This window comes from Rhineura floridana, chromosome 2 (assembly GCF_030035675.1).
Source record: "Rhineura floridana isolate rRhiFlo1 chromosome 2, rRhiFlo1.hap2, whole genome shotgun sequence".
In the NCBI taxonomy this organism is placed as follows: domain Eukaryota; kingdom Metazoa; phylum Chordata; class Lepidosauria; order Squamata; family Rhineuridae; genus Rhineura; species Rhineura floridana.
Window position 1 is genome coordinate 97,032,829 of NC_084481.1, and position 14,193 is coordinate 97,047,021.

A 14,193-nucleotide genomic window follows, 5' to 3' on the forward strand; every position below is an offset into this window, starting at 1 on the left:
TCGTGGGCAACCTTCCAAGGGCTGCATGCCAGTGATAGATGGGAGTCAGGGGCAAAAACGGATGGAGCCGCTGCTATGACACTTACATTTGTGCAGTAAGCAACATTCTAGCTGCACAAAAGCCAGAGGTTTGTATACACACTCACACCTCCATCCTCTGTCCTGGCAAGCAACAGGCATTATCACAGTTCAAACACTCATTCCAGCCTGGCTAACAGCATGCAGATGAGGCCTCCAACAAGAGCCAGGGAGGGAGGACCATGGCCTGGGGAGAGGGAATGTAGCCTGGGCAGAGGGCCTGGCCTAGGTCAAGCCCTGAGGGAGAAGACAGAGAGGCCTGGAAAGCCCAGACCCAAGGTTCCCCATCCCTGCTATAGCTCAATGAGAATTGATGCTGCTCTGATATGCAACAACTGTAGTGTATGTCTTCAATTTCCTCACCAGCTAATCCCTAACAGCTTCATGGAGGATGCAAATCACACCACAGTGACCGACTTCATTCTTCTGGGATTCACAACAAACCTGAAACAGCAACTGATTTTGTTTGTAGTGTTTCTAGTAATATATTTGGCCAGCCTGGCAGGGAATATGACACTCATTGCTCTAATCTGCAGCAGCGCTCACCTCCATACGCCTATGTATTTCTTCATTGGGAACCTCTCCTTCCTGGACCTCTGGTATTCCTCCGTCTATACACCGAAAATCCTGGTGAACTGTGTCTCTGAGGACAAGAGCATTTCCTTTGGTGGTTGTGCCGCCCAGTTCTTCTTCTCAGCTGGCCTTGCATATAGCGAGTGCTTCCTCCTGGCAGCCATGGCTTACGACCGTTATGTGGCCATTGCTATGCCACTGATGTATGCCACTGCTATGTCCAGAAAACTATGCACAGCGCTAGTGGCCCTCTCATACCTAGGTGGGTTCATCAATTCCACATTAATCACTAGTGAAACCTTTACATTGAGCTTCTGTGATGGCAACATCATTGACGACTTCTTCTGTGACCTTCCCCCATTGGTGAAGCTATCCTGTAATGTGCCTGAGAGCTATCAGTCTGTGTTGTACTTCATTTTGGCTTCTAATGTAATTACACCATCAGCACTTATCCTTGCCTCTTATGCCTTCATCCTGGCTGCCATCTTGAGGATCCGTTCCACTGCAGGGAGACTGAAAGCCTTTTCTACGTGTGCATCTCACCTGACTGCTGTCACTTTGTACTATGGCTCCATCCTCTTCATCTACTCACGCCCCAGCTCCAGCTATGCCTTAGAGAGGGACAAAGTAGTCTCTGTTTTCTACACAGTGGTGATCCCTATGCTCAATCCCCTCATCTATAGCCTCCGGAACAAGGATATAAAAGATGCTCTGAAGAAACTGGCAATGAAATGGAGGATAGCATAAATTAATATGACTGGAAGCACAGATTTTTCATTTTGGTTTTTACTAGCCTAGCATTGGGTGGTATTCAACTACCATGTCCCATAAGCACAAGGATTTCTGCTAGTGCAACAGAAGTTTCCTCCCCTCTCCTGTGCGTACCCCACATTCTCCCCATATTTGCTCCAGAGGGTTGTGGAACTCCTAGAACAGATTTAGGGGGCACGTGGTGGGAGGAGAGGGGGAGAATGAGAGATGTAGAGCTTTGTTGAATTCCACCCATTCAATCTAATTAGTAAGATGTTTTGGCATACATTTTTATGTGGATCGAACCTCAGGACTTCCTTGGTATAATGCATTATTTGTGAAACATTGTAAGGAGAACTGAAATTTCCATTTTTCATATCCATAAAGCCCGTTCATACTTGATTAATTTTTCCTTCTGTACTTTTTAAAACCAGCTGTGTTACAGATTACAATCATTTGGATGTGGAGGTTTTTTTATTGACTGGGGGGCTCTGCCCCCCTGCTCATGCCATTTGCCAACTCCCTGCTGCACTCTGCTCTCCAACCTGCCAGCCCCACAGGCACCCCCACTCCCCTTGCCAGCCTGCTTGCCTTGCCTGTTACTCCACTACTGCTGCCCTGTGTTGCTCTGGAAACCACTGCCACCATGCAGTGCACCTAGGCTGCACACTGGCCCACCTCACTTGCACCACACCTGCCCACTCCACACCTGCCCACTCCACACTTGCCCTCCACACTCACCCACACCCACCCATTGCCCCACAGCCACCCACTTTGCTTGTTCATTATCCTTGCTTCTTTTAAGCCTTCGCCTCACACCCACCATGTCATGCTATACCATACTGCCATGTAATGCCACTGTACAAAATGAGTGACAATTTACAAAAATATTATATGTATAGATAAAGTATCTGAGCAGTAGACAACAGTCCTATACCCAGTTACCTAGGAATCCCATTTAACTAAAAATAGAGAAATCTGTCAATTTCAGTTTTTCTCATTTTTCCAATCTTAAATTTGGTTCTCCACATTTTTGCATCATTTTGTGATTTTTTTAAAAGTCTTCACAAACATTTAACAGCATTTCAGGGCAATATATACATATATGTCATATACATTTTTGTATGCCATTTTGCCTAATATACACATTTTTGCAAGGCCTTTTCTCTGTTATAATACAGTTTTATTATTATTTTCACTAATATATGCATTTTTGTACCCATTATTTGGTTGGAGAACTGCACTACAAAATTCAGGGAAGTGCAAATTTCAAAGGATAGCTGCATTTTAGTTTACATATCATTTCTGGAAGTGCAGATTGTGAGCCAAACTTAATTTCTCCCCTATCTCTCCATTTAATTCAATGGGACTTCTGATTAGATATGCCTAGGATTCCACTGTTAGTTATGCATTTATGTGTATCCTAGTTCAATGTACTGCTTTCATACAGAACCTCTGTGACTGTTACCCCGCAACTTCCCATGTGACACACAGCTCACCAGGTCAACAAGGGCAAGCTACTTTCTCTCAGCACAAGTTGCCACAAAATGTTGTTGTGATGAAAATTGAGATGGGAATTATTAGCTTCCTTGTGCACTGAAATGTGCTACAAAAAATAAAGTTACGTCATATTTAAAACTTTTCCATGATCAAAACAGCAAGGGAAGTATCAACCAAACTTGTGTAACAAGCACACAAACCTTTTTGCCACTTTCTTGAAGAATTGCAACAAAATATCTCCTTTGGGGAGAATATTATAGGACCAAAAGGATTCCATCAGGAGACAGTACAACTTTTGAAGACATTTATTTATCTTTCCAGTGATAGAACACATGTCAAAAACTTATAAAATCTTACTTACCTTTTATTGTGTGGAAGAGCAAGTAATATATTTTTTGTTGTGGTAGCTTTAGGACCTAGGAACTCCAATAATGTTTGATGTATGGCAAGATGTTCAAATATTCATGAAAATTGCCATAAGGTGATGACTGGATGGTATATGACCCTGAAAAAAGTGATAAATGGAAATTTGGATGATAAATGTTAGAAATGTGCAATGAGTACTGGAAGTTATATTAATAAGAATTCTGGTCACAAATTAGATCTAGTCCCTGTTTTATTTTTTACTAAAACTTAAAAAGTACCTATGCAACAAAGAGAACTAATATCATACATTATTGTAGCAGCAAGATCGTGTTACACTCAATATTGTAAAAAGGATCAAACTCCAGTTACAACAGGACGGAAAATGAAAGTGTAAGAATAAGCAATTATGGCAAAGCATAGAAGCTACATATGGAAGAAAGAAGCTTAGTAGATTTAGACAAAATTGAACCATGTTCATTATTCACATGGCAAAGCTCATTCCTCACTAGATCCAAAATATTTATTTGAGATGATATAATGTAATTTCAAGATAAGAATGTAATCATTACTTCTAAAGTTCTATGTTTCTTGTTTTATAAAGCTGAATAAAAATAAGAATAAATGAGAACATACATAAGAAAACTGACATCTGTTTTTGCAAGGGGTTGCTTGTTCTGAATGATGGTGGCTATTCCATCCATGCTGATCATTCTTGTACTGAAGAAGTAGCAGCAATTAGGCATTCTCTAGATCAGGGATAGGGAATCTGTGGCTCTCTAGCAGTTGTGGGAGTTGTGGTCCAGCAACATCTGGAGGGCCTCATCCCTGCTCTAGATAAATAGCTTATTTCACAGGGCAACTGTTCCACAGATGTACATGTGCAAGATGTGTTTGACTGGATTCATGAGAAATTTCTGATGCACAGCAAATTAGCATATCAGGGAGAAAGCTATACTGGAACCCTTTCCCATGCAATCTGATTTCCTATGTGCACAGGGAGTTTTCTTTGGAAATGAATCACTCATGTGGCCCCCCTCCCACCTCCAATCTTATTTGATGAATTGTCTTTCCAGATTGGGCAAAAGAGACACAAGCTGCTCCCGCACTTGAAATGGTGACGATTTGAAAGGGAAGATTGCATTGAATTCATCAAATTAATTTGCAGGCACCTCACCTCTCAACAGATACAAAAGGCCAGCCCTACCATTAGACAGAGTGAGGCAGCTGCCTCAAAGCAGAGGATACTGGGGGGCAGGGAGTGGCAGCGAGGTGTTGGAGGACAGATCAGTGTTTTATATGTGGCCTGCCCTGCTCCCCTTAAGCTAGCCTGCTGTCCTCAGGTACAGTAGAAGATGCTGTGTAATCACCAATGTTGAAGTAAGATTCATCTGACAATCTGGTCAGTTTCTGTACATGGAATTGGTAGGGGTCCATCTTGACCTTTGCCTCAAGCAGCAAAAGGTTTGGGGCAAGCATTCATCCAAAGAAGTAAATCATCATTTTGGTCCCATGTAATTGCAAGTGTGCTCTACTTTATTTATTTATTTTGCAAATACAAGAAGAATAACAATCAGAGATATATATAAAAAACCTATTCCATTCTAATATAGCATTACAATTAATCACACACATTTCATACAGACAATGCTTCTGTACGTACATTCTTTAAGGTTCCATTATGCTGAGCTCAACATTACTTCTGTTTAGGAAAAAAATCATCCTAATACTATTTATTCTCACCTTTCCCCAAAAATATGTTCACTTCAGTGTGTTCAGCACCAACTATGTTTTAATGTAACTATTCCCCTTGGGAGCAATTTATTTTTCCATATTTTTGGTACCATCAGAATCTTAGCTGAAAATAATAAAATATGAATCAATTGTACTTGTATCCTTTTCTCACCAACATTCAAAACATCTCACTAATATTACTGTAGGGAAGGCTTGACCAGCCTGGTTCCCTCCAGTTATTTACAATTCCCATCAGCCCCAGCCAGCAAAAATATCTGGAGGGAACCAGGCTGGTGAAGGATGGCCTATGGTAATATTATTGACATGTGGTAATATTACTGAGATACTTTGAAAGTATTCCCCCTATAGGGTGGGCTACATGCAGCCTTGTTTCATGTAGCCCTCATGGAGGTGGCAAGAAAGGAAGAAAATGGAGAGGCAGAAAGAGGAAAACAGGGTAAAAGCAGGAGGAAGAGGTAACCCACTGCTGGCTTCAGTCCCCAACAACTTTCACCAGAGGGAATGTGACCCCCTCATGGAAAACAAAGCTCCCTACCCTTGATCTAGATCATCTCAATATTCAAAATATTCAAAATATTTTACCAGATTTGTAAAGACTCACAATCCTCCACTCTAGACAACTGTGTGTAGCTAAGTTCCATTGAAACTACAGACAACCAAAATAGCCAATCTCTTCATCTATGTTATTCCAGATCCTTGGGTTCAGTTGCCAACTAATTTCTGTAGATCAGGAGTCAGCTGTCCAATGGTCCATGTCACCCACTCTAACTGGGCACAGCTCTCCAGGATCTCAGTTTTTCCCAGACCTATTTCATATTAACTACAGATGTCAGAGACAGAATGTGGGCCCATTTACATGCAAAGAAGGGCATAGCCAGGGAAATCATGCATCTTTGGTCATAAGTTAAATTGTGCAGAGAATGGCATCAGACGTTGCAGGCATCAATGATCAGCTGATTGTTGGCACCTGCAAACCCTGCTTTCTTTCCTGTGGTGATTTGAAATCAAACCATGTGGGCAAGGGATCAGGGGTTTCCAGGCACCACCAATCACCTGATTGGCAGCATCTGCAAACCCTTTTTCTGCTTTTGGCAGGGAGATGCTTCTTTACCTACCCCACAGTTGGTATCATATATGAAGTCAGGTGTAGTAGAGCAAGTGGGTGTGAGTGAGCCAAATTAAAGCCCTTGCCAGGCCTAATTAGGCCCATGGGCTGGAGGTTCCCCACCACTCAGTTTCTGAATCTCAGAAACCCTGTCAGAAAACAAGAGGCAGTAATGCCATCTATTTTCCTGCACAGAAATGAAAGCTAAGGGTCAATGTTCTAATGAGGAGAAATTACAGCAAGCAGAACTAGAGAGCAAATTGCATGGGATGCCTAGACCATCAACAGTTCTGTATGCAAAAATATAAGTCTCCTTCTGAGGGAATCAGTGATCAGAAATCCTTTGGGAACCAAGCTCCCAGGTCTGCCAATTCTACTCCATAATAATTACATCATTTTTCAGAGATAGCGAACTCAATGCATAATAAATAGCACCCATGCTACTCAAGACACTCATAAATTCACTGGGATCAGCACAACCCTAACTTGATCAGCTGTCAAAACTTTAGATTGCATTCCTCCCATCTATAGGAGGGTGAGGGAAAGAGGAAAAGAAACATCACTCAGGAACTCTAGATCATCTAAAATCTTCATGAAGAGCCTAGGTAAGAAAGACCTCCATCATCAGCCTCCCAGAGCAACTGAGACCCCAAAGCTTTGAATATCTCATAGGATCTGTATACTTCCTTTGCTACGCAAGTAACTCTGTGAGTTTTGCATCATCAAACAGTGGTATCTACACAACCTAAACATGATGTGATGGATGTAGGCATTTTGACAATTCATTTAGCATATAATTTGATTTGGCACATACAAGAATCAGGAAATACCCCATTCTGGATTGGCACACATCAGAAGGAAATCAGGAATTACAGCTGGATGGTGCAAGTCTAGGTGAAGCATGAGACATCGAAATGTGTATAGTTGGGCATGTCTAGAGCCAAAGAAGTCTTATAGTACAATGGGGGGAGGGGAGACTTTAGTTTGCACTCCCACTCATTGTGCTACTGCCTTTGGGGGGTGTATGTCTACCACTGGGTGAACCCTCTTGTAGAGTTTCTCTCATTTTTTCAAACTTGTGGCAGCCAAAGGAGAACAGTCATAACTTACTGATAAAGCACATGCTTTGCATGCAAAGGTTCATCCCTTGGCATCTCCAGATAAGGCTAGGAGAGGCCCCTGCCTGAAACACTAAAGAGCTACTGCCAGTCAGTGTAGACATTACTGACCTAGATGGCCCAATGATCTGACTCAGTATAAGACAACTTCTTGTGTTCCTATGTTCAACATTAGGATGACCAAAAAGAAAAGAAAAGGCACCTTACCTGGTACGCACCTTGCCAGGCAGGAGGGGAAAAAAGGTGGCCTTGCTAAAACAAAACAAAACAAATCTTTTTCACAGATCTTCAGGTCCTCCTGTCCATCACCCTAGCCAGAATTCAGTGGACATTATACTAGCCCTTTTTATGTCTTTTTCTCCATGCATAGTGAGTCATGCAGACAATATCTGGAGAGCACCTGTTGGGTACCGGTGACATAGGTTTTATACTCGCAGAGAGCATCTGTGTGTATACAGCTGTAGATGTATAGGTGTCCCATTTTGGAGATTCAGCTCTACTCTTGGAGGTCAGGAAGCAACGTGAGGGGCAGCAGTATTATCCTCCTTCGTCCTCCACATGTTCAGTATATATTCATGGAGAAAGTATTGAAAGGGCTTGAGGAGCAACGCCCCAGGAAGCCCACTGCACTGCCACTAGCAGAAGATCAAAGCATGGAGTTTATGGAGACAAAGATCAAAGTTAACCAATTTGACATTTTGAGGCTAGGCTAGCAAATATGAGCAGCAAGACACATTAAGGCCAATCCTGGCATTGTATTGCTTTCATGGTCAACTGGGGAATATTCTGACCTTGTAATTGCCCATCACTATCAGGTAAGCCCCGCCAATATTTAATCCAATGATATTTCTACTTGTGTAGAGCAATATGCTTCATCAAGGATAATCTTCTTTGTACATGTCTGGTCAGTTCTACAACATCAGGGATCAAGGGAAAACATGCCATTAGTATACATCCACACACTAATTTATATATTTACTTGGTCTGTAGGGAGCAAGTATAGAACCAGATGTAAGTCAGCTGAACTTAGGCCCCATTCAGAACAAATTAGTTATAGCCTCAGTACCATTGATTTCACTGAGAACTATGTTCAACTAATTTAGTCTAGACCTGGATGGAGCCCAAAGTAACATCTCACATCAGCACAAAGGTTTCCGTTTGCACAGTGGGACTTCCCCCCCTCATGCACCCTGCACCCTCCCCAAATCTATTCCAGAAGATTGGGGGAACCCCTAAAACAGATTTAAGGGGTGCACAGGGGGAGCAGTGGAAATTCTTGCACTGACAGGAAGTGTTCCTTAGTGCTGCTTTGAATACAACCCAACGTTTTTATGCAACAGTATAAAAAAGTGAAAATCCTGGCCAGCCCTGATTGCCAGTAAAATAAACTTCATACATCACAGTCTTCTTGATTTGGGTTTCTTGATGAATTTTTTTCCTCCCCCCCCCATTTCTCTTTCCTTTTTCTTTTTTTGCTAAACAGATTGCCTAAAGAGAACAGAACAGAGAAGAGGGACAGCTGTGCTTGCTGTTATTTTCTTGTCAACAACAACCCTGCCATCCGTTCTTGGATCACGGAGGTCAAAATTTCCTACATTTCTCTTGGCCACCATATCCTTCCCTGAAAATGGTTGAGGAAAATACTACGACTGTCACTGGGTTCTTCCTCCTGGGCATCTCAAATGATCCAGGTATGCAAGTCATATTCTTTGTGGTGTTCCTGATCATCTATCTGGTCAATGTTGTGGGAAACCTGGGCATGATCATCCTGATCTCACTTGATTCCCACCTTCACAACCCTATGTACTTCTTGCTGTGGCACCTGTCCTTCTGTGACATCTGCTACTCATCTGCCATTGCCCCCAGAATGCTGTCTGATTTATTATCTGAGAGCAGGACCATCTCCTTCCCTGCCTGCACTGCCCAGTTCTACTTTTTTGCTGCCTTTGTGGATGCTGAGTGCTACATTTTGGCAGTGATGGCCTATGACCGCTATGTGGCCATCTGCAACCCACTACTCTATTCCACTACCATGTCCAAGTCTCTCTGCATCAGGCTCTTACTTGGATCATACATTGCTGGCACAACTAATGCCATAATACACACAACAGCCACCTTCAGTCTACACTTCTGCAGCTCCAACCTCATCAATCATTTCTTCTGTGATGTTCCTCCACTGCTGGCAATCTCTTGCTCTGACACACACATCAATGAGATTTTGCTTTTTGCTTTTGCTGGCCTTGTTGAGATGAGCTCCCTCTCCATCATCCTTGTCTCTTATATCTTCATCTTAGCAGCAGTGCTGAGAATGCACTCAGGGAGGCTCAAAGCCTTCTCCACCTGCGGGTCCCACTTCACTGGGGTCACTTTGTTTTATGGGACCGTGATTTTCATGTATCTACGGCCCACTTCTGTCTATGCCTTGGATCAAGACAAATGGGCATCCGTGTTCTATACTGTAGTCATCCCCATGCTCAATCCTCTTATTTACAGCCTGAGGAACAAAGACGTTAAAGAAGCTTTCAGAAAGCTCATCAACAAGAAGCTGAATTCTGTCTTAAACTGAAATGCAGCATTAATACTGAATGCTTTATGTGAGCTCAGTTGTTAAAATGGGACTTGTTCTATAGTTTCCAAAATTATTTCCATCCACTTATAGGTGATTCTCAATTTCCAGCTAGTTAGGGAATCGGAAAGCAAAAGAGTTCAACCACAGAGTTCTTGTGTGACTTTCAATGAGCAATTTGGTTTGCAATTTCAAAATCATTTGTGCTGAATGAGGCTGAAGCTGAAGCTTCTAGGATGACTCAAAAGTTAGTGGTTTAAAATTGCAGCCTATGGGATTCATATCAGACATATCCATTCATGAAAGGGCACAGCTCACAAATACTGCATGCAGTATTGGTGGATATATGCACTCACACATCTGTATCAAGATTTAGAAAGGCAGGCTGGTTTTTGTCACCCACATTACATCATTATTGTGCTCATTTCCTCACATGCAATATGTTGCATATGCATAAACACTTCCATGGATCAGTTCCATGAGTGGTGAACTTGTGGCCCTGGTTGTTGGTCTCCCAACATCCATCAGTTTCAACTAACACGGCCAAGGGTTAGGGATTACTAGAGTTGTATTCCAACAACATCTGGAGGACCACCAGCTCCCTACCCTTGAATTATGTGAATTGTATTTTGTAAATTCGTACCACACATTGAAAAGGACTGCTAGATCAGAGCTAGGGTTGGGGTAGAAATTCAATTCAATTCACATTTAAAGCTGGATTTATCAAATTCGCACTTTCTGAAACATTTTAAGAACGGAAACACGGCCATCCTTCAAAATTCGCACTTGACTGAATTTTGCACTGCAGTTCTCCAACCTAGCAATGTTTACAATGCATATATTAGGGAAAGTGTGCACACAATGAAAGTATTGGTGAAAATAACATACAAAAATGCATTATATTAAGATAAATGCCTTGCAAGGATGTCAAAACTGCATACAAAAATGTGTTGATTAGGAAAAATTTGCACTAAAATGCTGAAGAATTTTCATGAAGATTTTTTTTAAATCACGAATTGTTGCAGAAATGTGGAGAACCGAATTTAAGATTAAAAAAATGAGAAACTGAGAGAATCAAAATGGGCAGATTGTTCCATCCCTAATTAGAATACATTTTTTTAATGCCTTAGACCCATTTGGAGAAATGATGTCACCTATTAGCACTTTTTCTGCGGAAAGTAATAAAATCAATAACAATCAAACATTGATCTACTTGTTAGCGTCTGGTGACTGAGGCTGCAGTTGTATAGATGAGGAGTGCTGTTGGACTCCAACACCAGTCAGCCCTAGCCAGAGCTTGGAAAAGTTACTTTTTTGAACTACAACTCCCATCAGCTCAATCCAGTGGCCATGCTGGCTGGGGCTGATGGGAGTAGTAGTTCAAAAAAGTAACTTTTCCAAGCTCTGGCCCTAGCCAACATGGCAGATGGTCAGAGATTATGGGAGTTGTAGTCCAACAACATCTAGAGGGCCACAGATTCCCCACCCCTTCTATATACACTTAATGAGAGTGGAGACCCATTGAACTCCATAGGACTTACTTCTGAGTAGACACATTTGGGATTGCACTGCAAGCTTAGTTAACTTTAGTTGAATGATCCTTGCTTTGTACTTCTGCTTTGTGTGTGTGTTTTTAAAAAATGTTTAATCTCAAACTATTATTGGACCTATGTGTGTATTTCTGCAAAATGTTTGTTCCCCACTTCATTAATTTGAGGAAATGGGCGCCACAAAAACATATGCTACATTATATTTGCTACCTTTAACACCTTAGGAGGCTATACATGGATTGTATAGCACAATAGCACAACCTGACTACTCCTCTGGAATGTTACCCAATTAGTTTGTCTTTTATGTTACTTGATGGACTGATATAAATATGCCAGAGATGTTGGTTATGGGATATCTCATTCTTTACACACAATAAGGACTTATTTTGTGAACCCTGATAGAGAAATAGAGCCTGAGTAGGCCCCACTGAAAACAATGGACTTAAGTTACTCATGAGTTGACTAGCTTACGTCCATTGATTTCAATGGGTCTATTCCATGTTTTAGTCAGATATGGTCCTATAAAATCATTGGGGACAGTCCAAAGACAAGAGACAAAATCTTTTTTGTCTTTTTTTTTTTTTTTTTTTTTGCATTTCCTTAACAGCCTGAGCTTGTCCCTCTTTCAGTAAAGGCAAGATCATTTTGTAAGAATCACATCTGAGGGGTGGAAATGTTCCTGTGACTTGGCTTTAGTCCTGTGGAGTGGCGCATAATTGACATGACTCAGGATGTCCCAGGAAGGCCAGACCTTTGAAGCCCTTTCAAATTCAGGGCAAGGCTGTATGATATGTTTTCCCTATAATTCAGTGTGAATGGTATCTACAGGCCATCCAGGTTTCTGGAATTATACCCCAGGCTGTTTCATAGCACTCTTTTTCAGATGCTCTACCCCAATGGATAGCCATGGGAGCTGAGTATTCTGCACAGGTAGCTACACTGGATTTATTGTGCCATAGCAAAACAAAAACAAGCTTTCTGTTACTTTTGAGATTGTTGATTTCCAATGTAATAATCTACCTTGGGTCTAGTTAAAGCAATGATGCTATGAGACCAACCTACTAACAACTTTTTTTTCAGTTCTTCTAAACAAACTCCTTAAGGGCTAATTAAGACTCCAAAAGAAAATGAAAACTTTCAAGCCACTGTCCCTCTGAAAAATATCAAGCCCTTCAAAGTGGAGCAAGGCCCTGAACTCAGGCAACTGAGTAGCTCACACATGCAATGAACACCAAGGAGCTTGCAGCTTTCTGTTGTGTGATGCTTGGCACATGCAGGAATATACAAATACTCACCTGGGGAACATGAAGCCAGAAAATGATCTCTTATGACAAACCTTTGAATAAGATGATGCCCACCATGTTATCCAAAAACTTGTCATAAAAACAGCTGGATTGCTGTTTCATTATGCTGATTGGTATTGTGATTTTATGTAGTTGTTGTGTTGCATTTTAATGAATTGTTTGTGTGCCATCTTGGGTACCTTTGGGTTGAAGGGTGAGCTATAAATACAACAACAACTATGATGCTGATGATATCAAATCTTTTATTTGAAATCAGCAGAAGAATGCAAGTTCCCATGTGTATATTGTCAGTGTTGTGAGGACTATCCTCTCAAAAAATCAAAATCCTATTCCAAACTAAACCAGATTCCATACCAAAAGAACTAGGATTCTGTGCCCTTTATGAATTAAGTTTGAACATATATGTTTGTTTATTTTTTGCTTAACTTATACTTTTTTTCTAGTAATTGAGAGTGGAAAGGAGCTATGCATAATTGGGCTGTTTCCCCTGACTAATGGAACTCCCCCAAAGCCCTCCTCTGGTTTTTGCCATGTCACAAGTGTGAGGTGTCAGCTAGGGTGGCCCTGACCTCTTCTCTCCACTGTGGCTGGCCCATCTGGAAGTAAACTTAGGCAAAAATGGAACTGTGCAGTAACAACAGGCCAACCAATGCTTTCTCATCCCCCGCAGCTTGGGATAGAAGAATGTAGCAATGGAGGGATGAAGCAAGTGGCGTCCCCCAAGAATCAGGATTTACTTTCTCCATGCTCTGCATAATTTTATACGTTTCTGTCATGTCACCTCTTAGCTCTTACTCACCTTTTCTCTAAATTAAAAAGGCCCAAATGCTGCAACCTTTCCTCATAGGAGAGTCACTCCATCCCCTTGATCATTTTGGTTGCTATTTTCTGAACCTTTTCCAACTCTATAATATCTTGTTTTCGGTGAGATCTGTATAATGGCATTATGATATTGAGTTTTATTTTCAGTATCATTCCTAATGATTCCTAGCATGGAATTTGCCTTTTTTCACAACTGCCACACACGGGGTCAGCATCTTCATTGAGCTATCCACAATGACCCCAAGATCTCGTACCTGGTCAGTCACTGCCAGCACAGATCCCATGAGTGTATATGTGAAATTAAGATTAAGATTTAAGGACAGATCATTTTGGAGCAATTCCTTTTTGTTTGGGATCATCACCAAACTTGACCACCTCTCTGTTCACCACCCCTAACATTTACTGCACAGATCCCAATACTGATCCTTGGGGACTCAACTTTCTACATCCTTCAATTGAGAGAACTATCCATTTATTCCTGTTCTGTGCTTCCTATTTCCTACCCAGTTCTTGATCCACAAAAGAACCTCTCTTCTTATTCCATGACTGCTAAGCTTACTGAGGAGGATCTGCTGAGGTACTTTCTCAAAGTTTTTTTTGATAGTCCAAGTACACTGTGTCAACTGGATGGCATCTGTCTATATGCTTGTTAACACTCTCCAAGGATGCTAATGGTTTATCTCAGAGCTTGGAAAAGTTACTTTTTTAA

At 41.5% G+C, this 14,193-nt stretch overlaps 2 protein-coding genes across 2 annotated transcripts; both read left to right on the plus strand.

Moving 5' to 3' along the window:
• Positions 1 to 462: 462 nt before the first annotated feature.
• On the plus strand, positions 463 to 1,398 carry LOC133377946 (olfactory receptor 9G19-like). Its single transcript, XM_061612739.1, has one exon. The coding sequence runs from the start codon at positions 463 to 465 to the stop codon at positions 1,396 to 1,398; it is 936 nt and encodes a 311-aa protein (XP_061468723.1).
• A 7,471-nt stretch (positions 1,399 to 8,869) lies between these two features.
• LOC133376813 (olfactory receptor 5AR1-like) lies at positions 8,870 to 14,193 on the plus strand. The gene is made up of 2 exons (XM_061609605.1): positions 8,870 to 9,751; positions 14,149 to 14,193. The coding sequence occupies exons 1-2, from the start codon at positions 8,870 to 8,872 to the stop codon at positions 14,191 to 14,193; spliced, it is 927 nt and encodes a 308-aa protein (XP_061465589.1).

What these genes read in the sequence shown, in the direction of transcription:
- LOC133376813 (XM_061609605.1), top strand. Translation starts at nt 8,870, where the DNA reads ATGGTTGAGGAAAATACTACGACTGTCACTGGGTTCTTCCTCCTGGGC. An exon ending in ACAGCCTGAGGAACAAAGAC is followed by an intron (nt 9,752 to 14,148) that starts GTTAAAGAAGCT and finishes ACACTCTCCAAG; the next exon opens with GATGCTAATGGTTTATCTCA.
- LOC133377946 (XM_061612739.1), top strand. Translation starts at nt 463, where the DNA reads ATGGAGGATGCAAATCACACCACAGTGACCGACTTCATTCTTCTGGGA.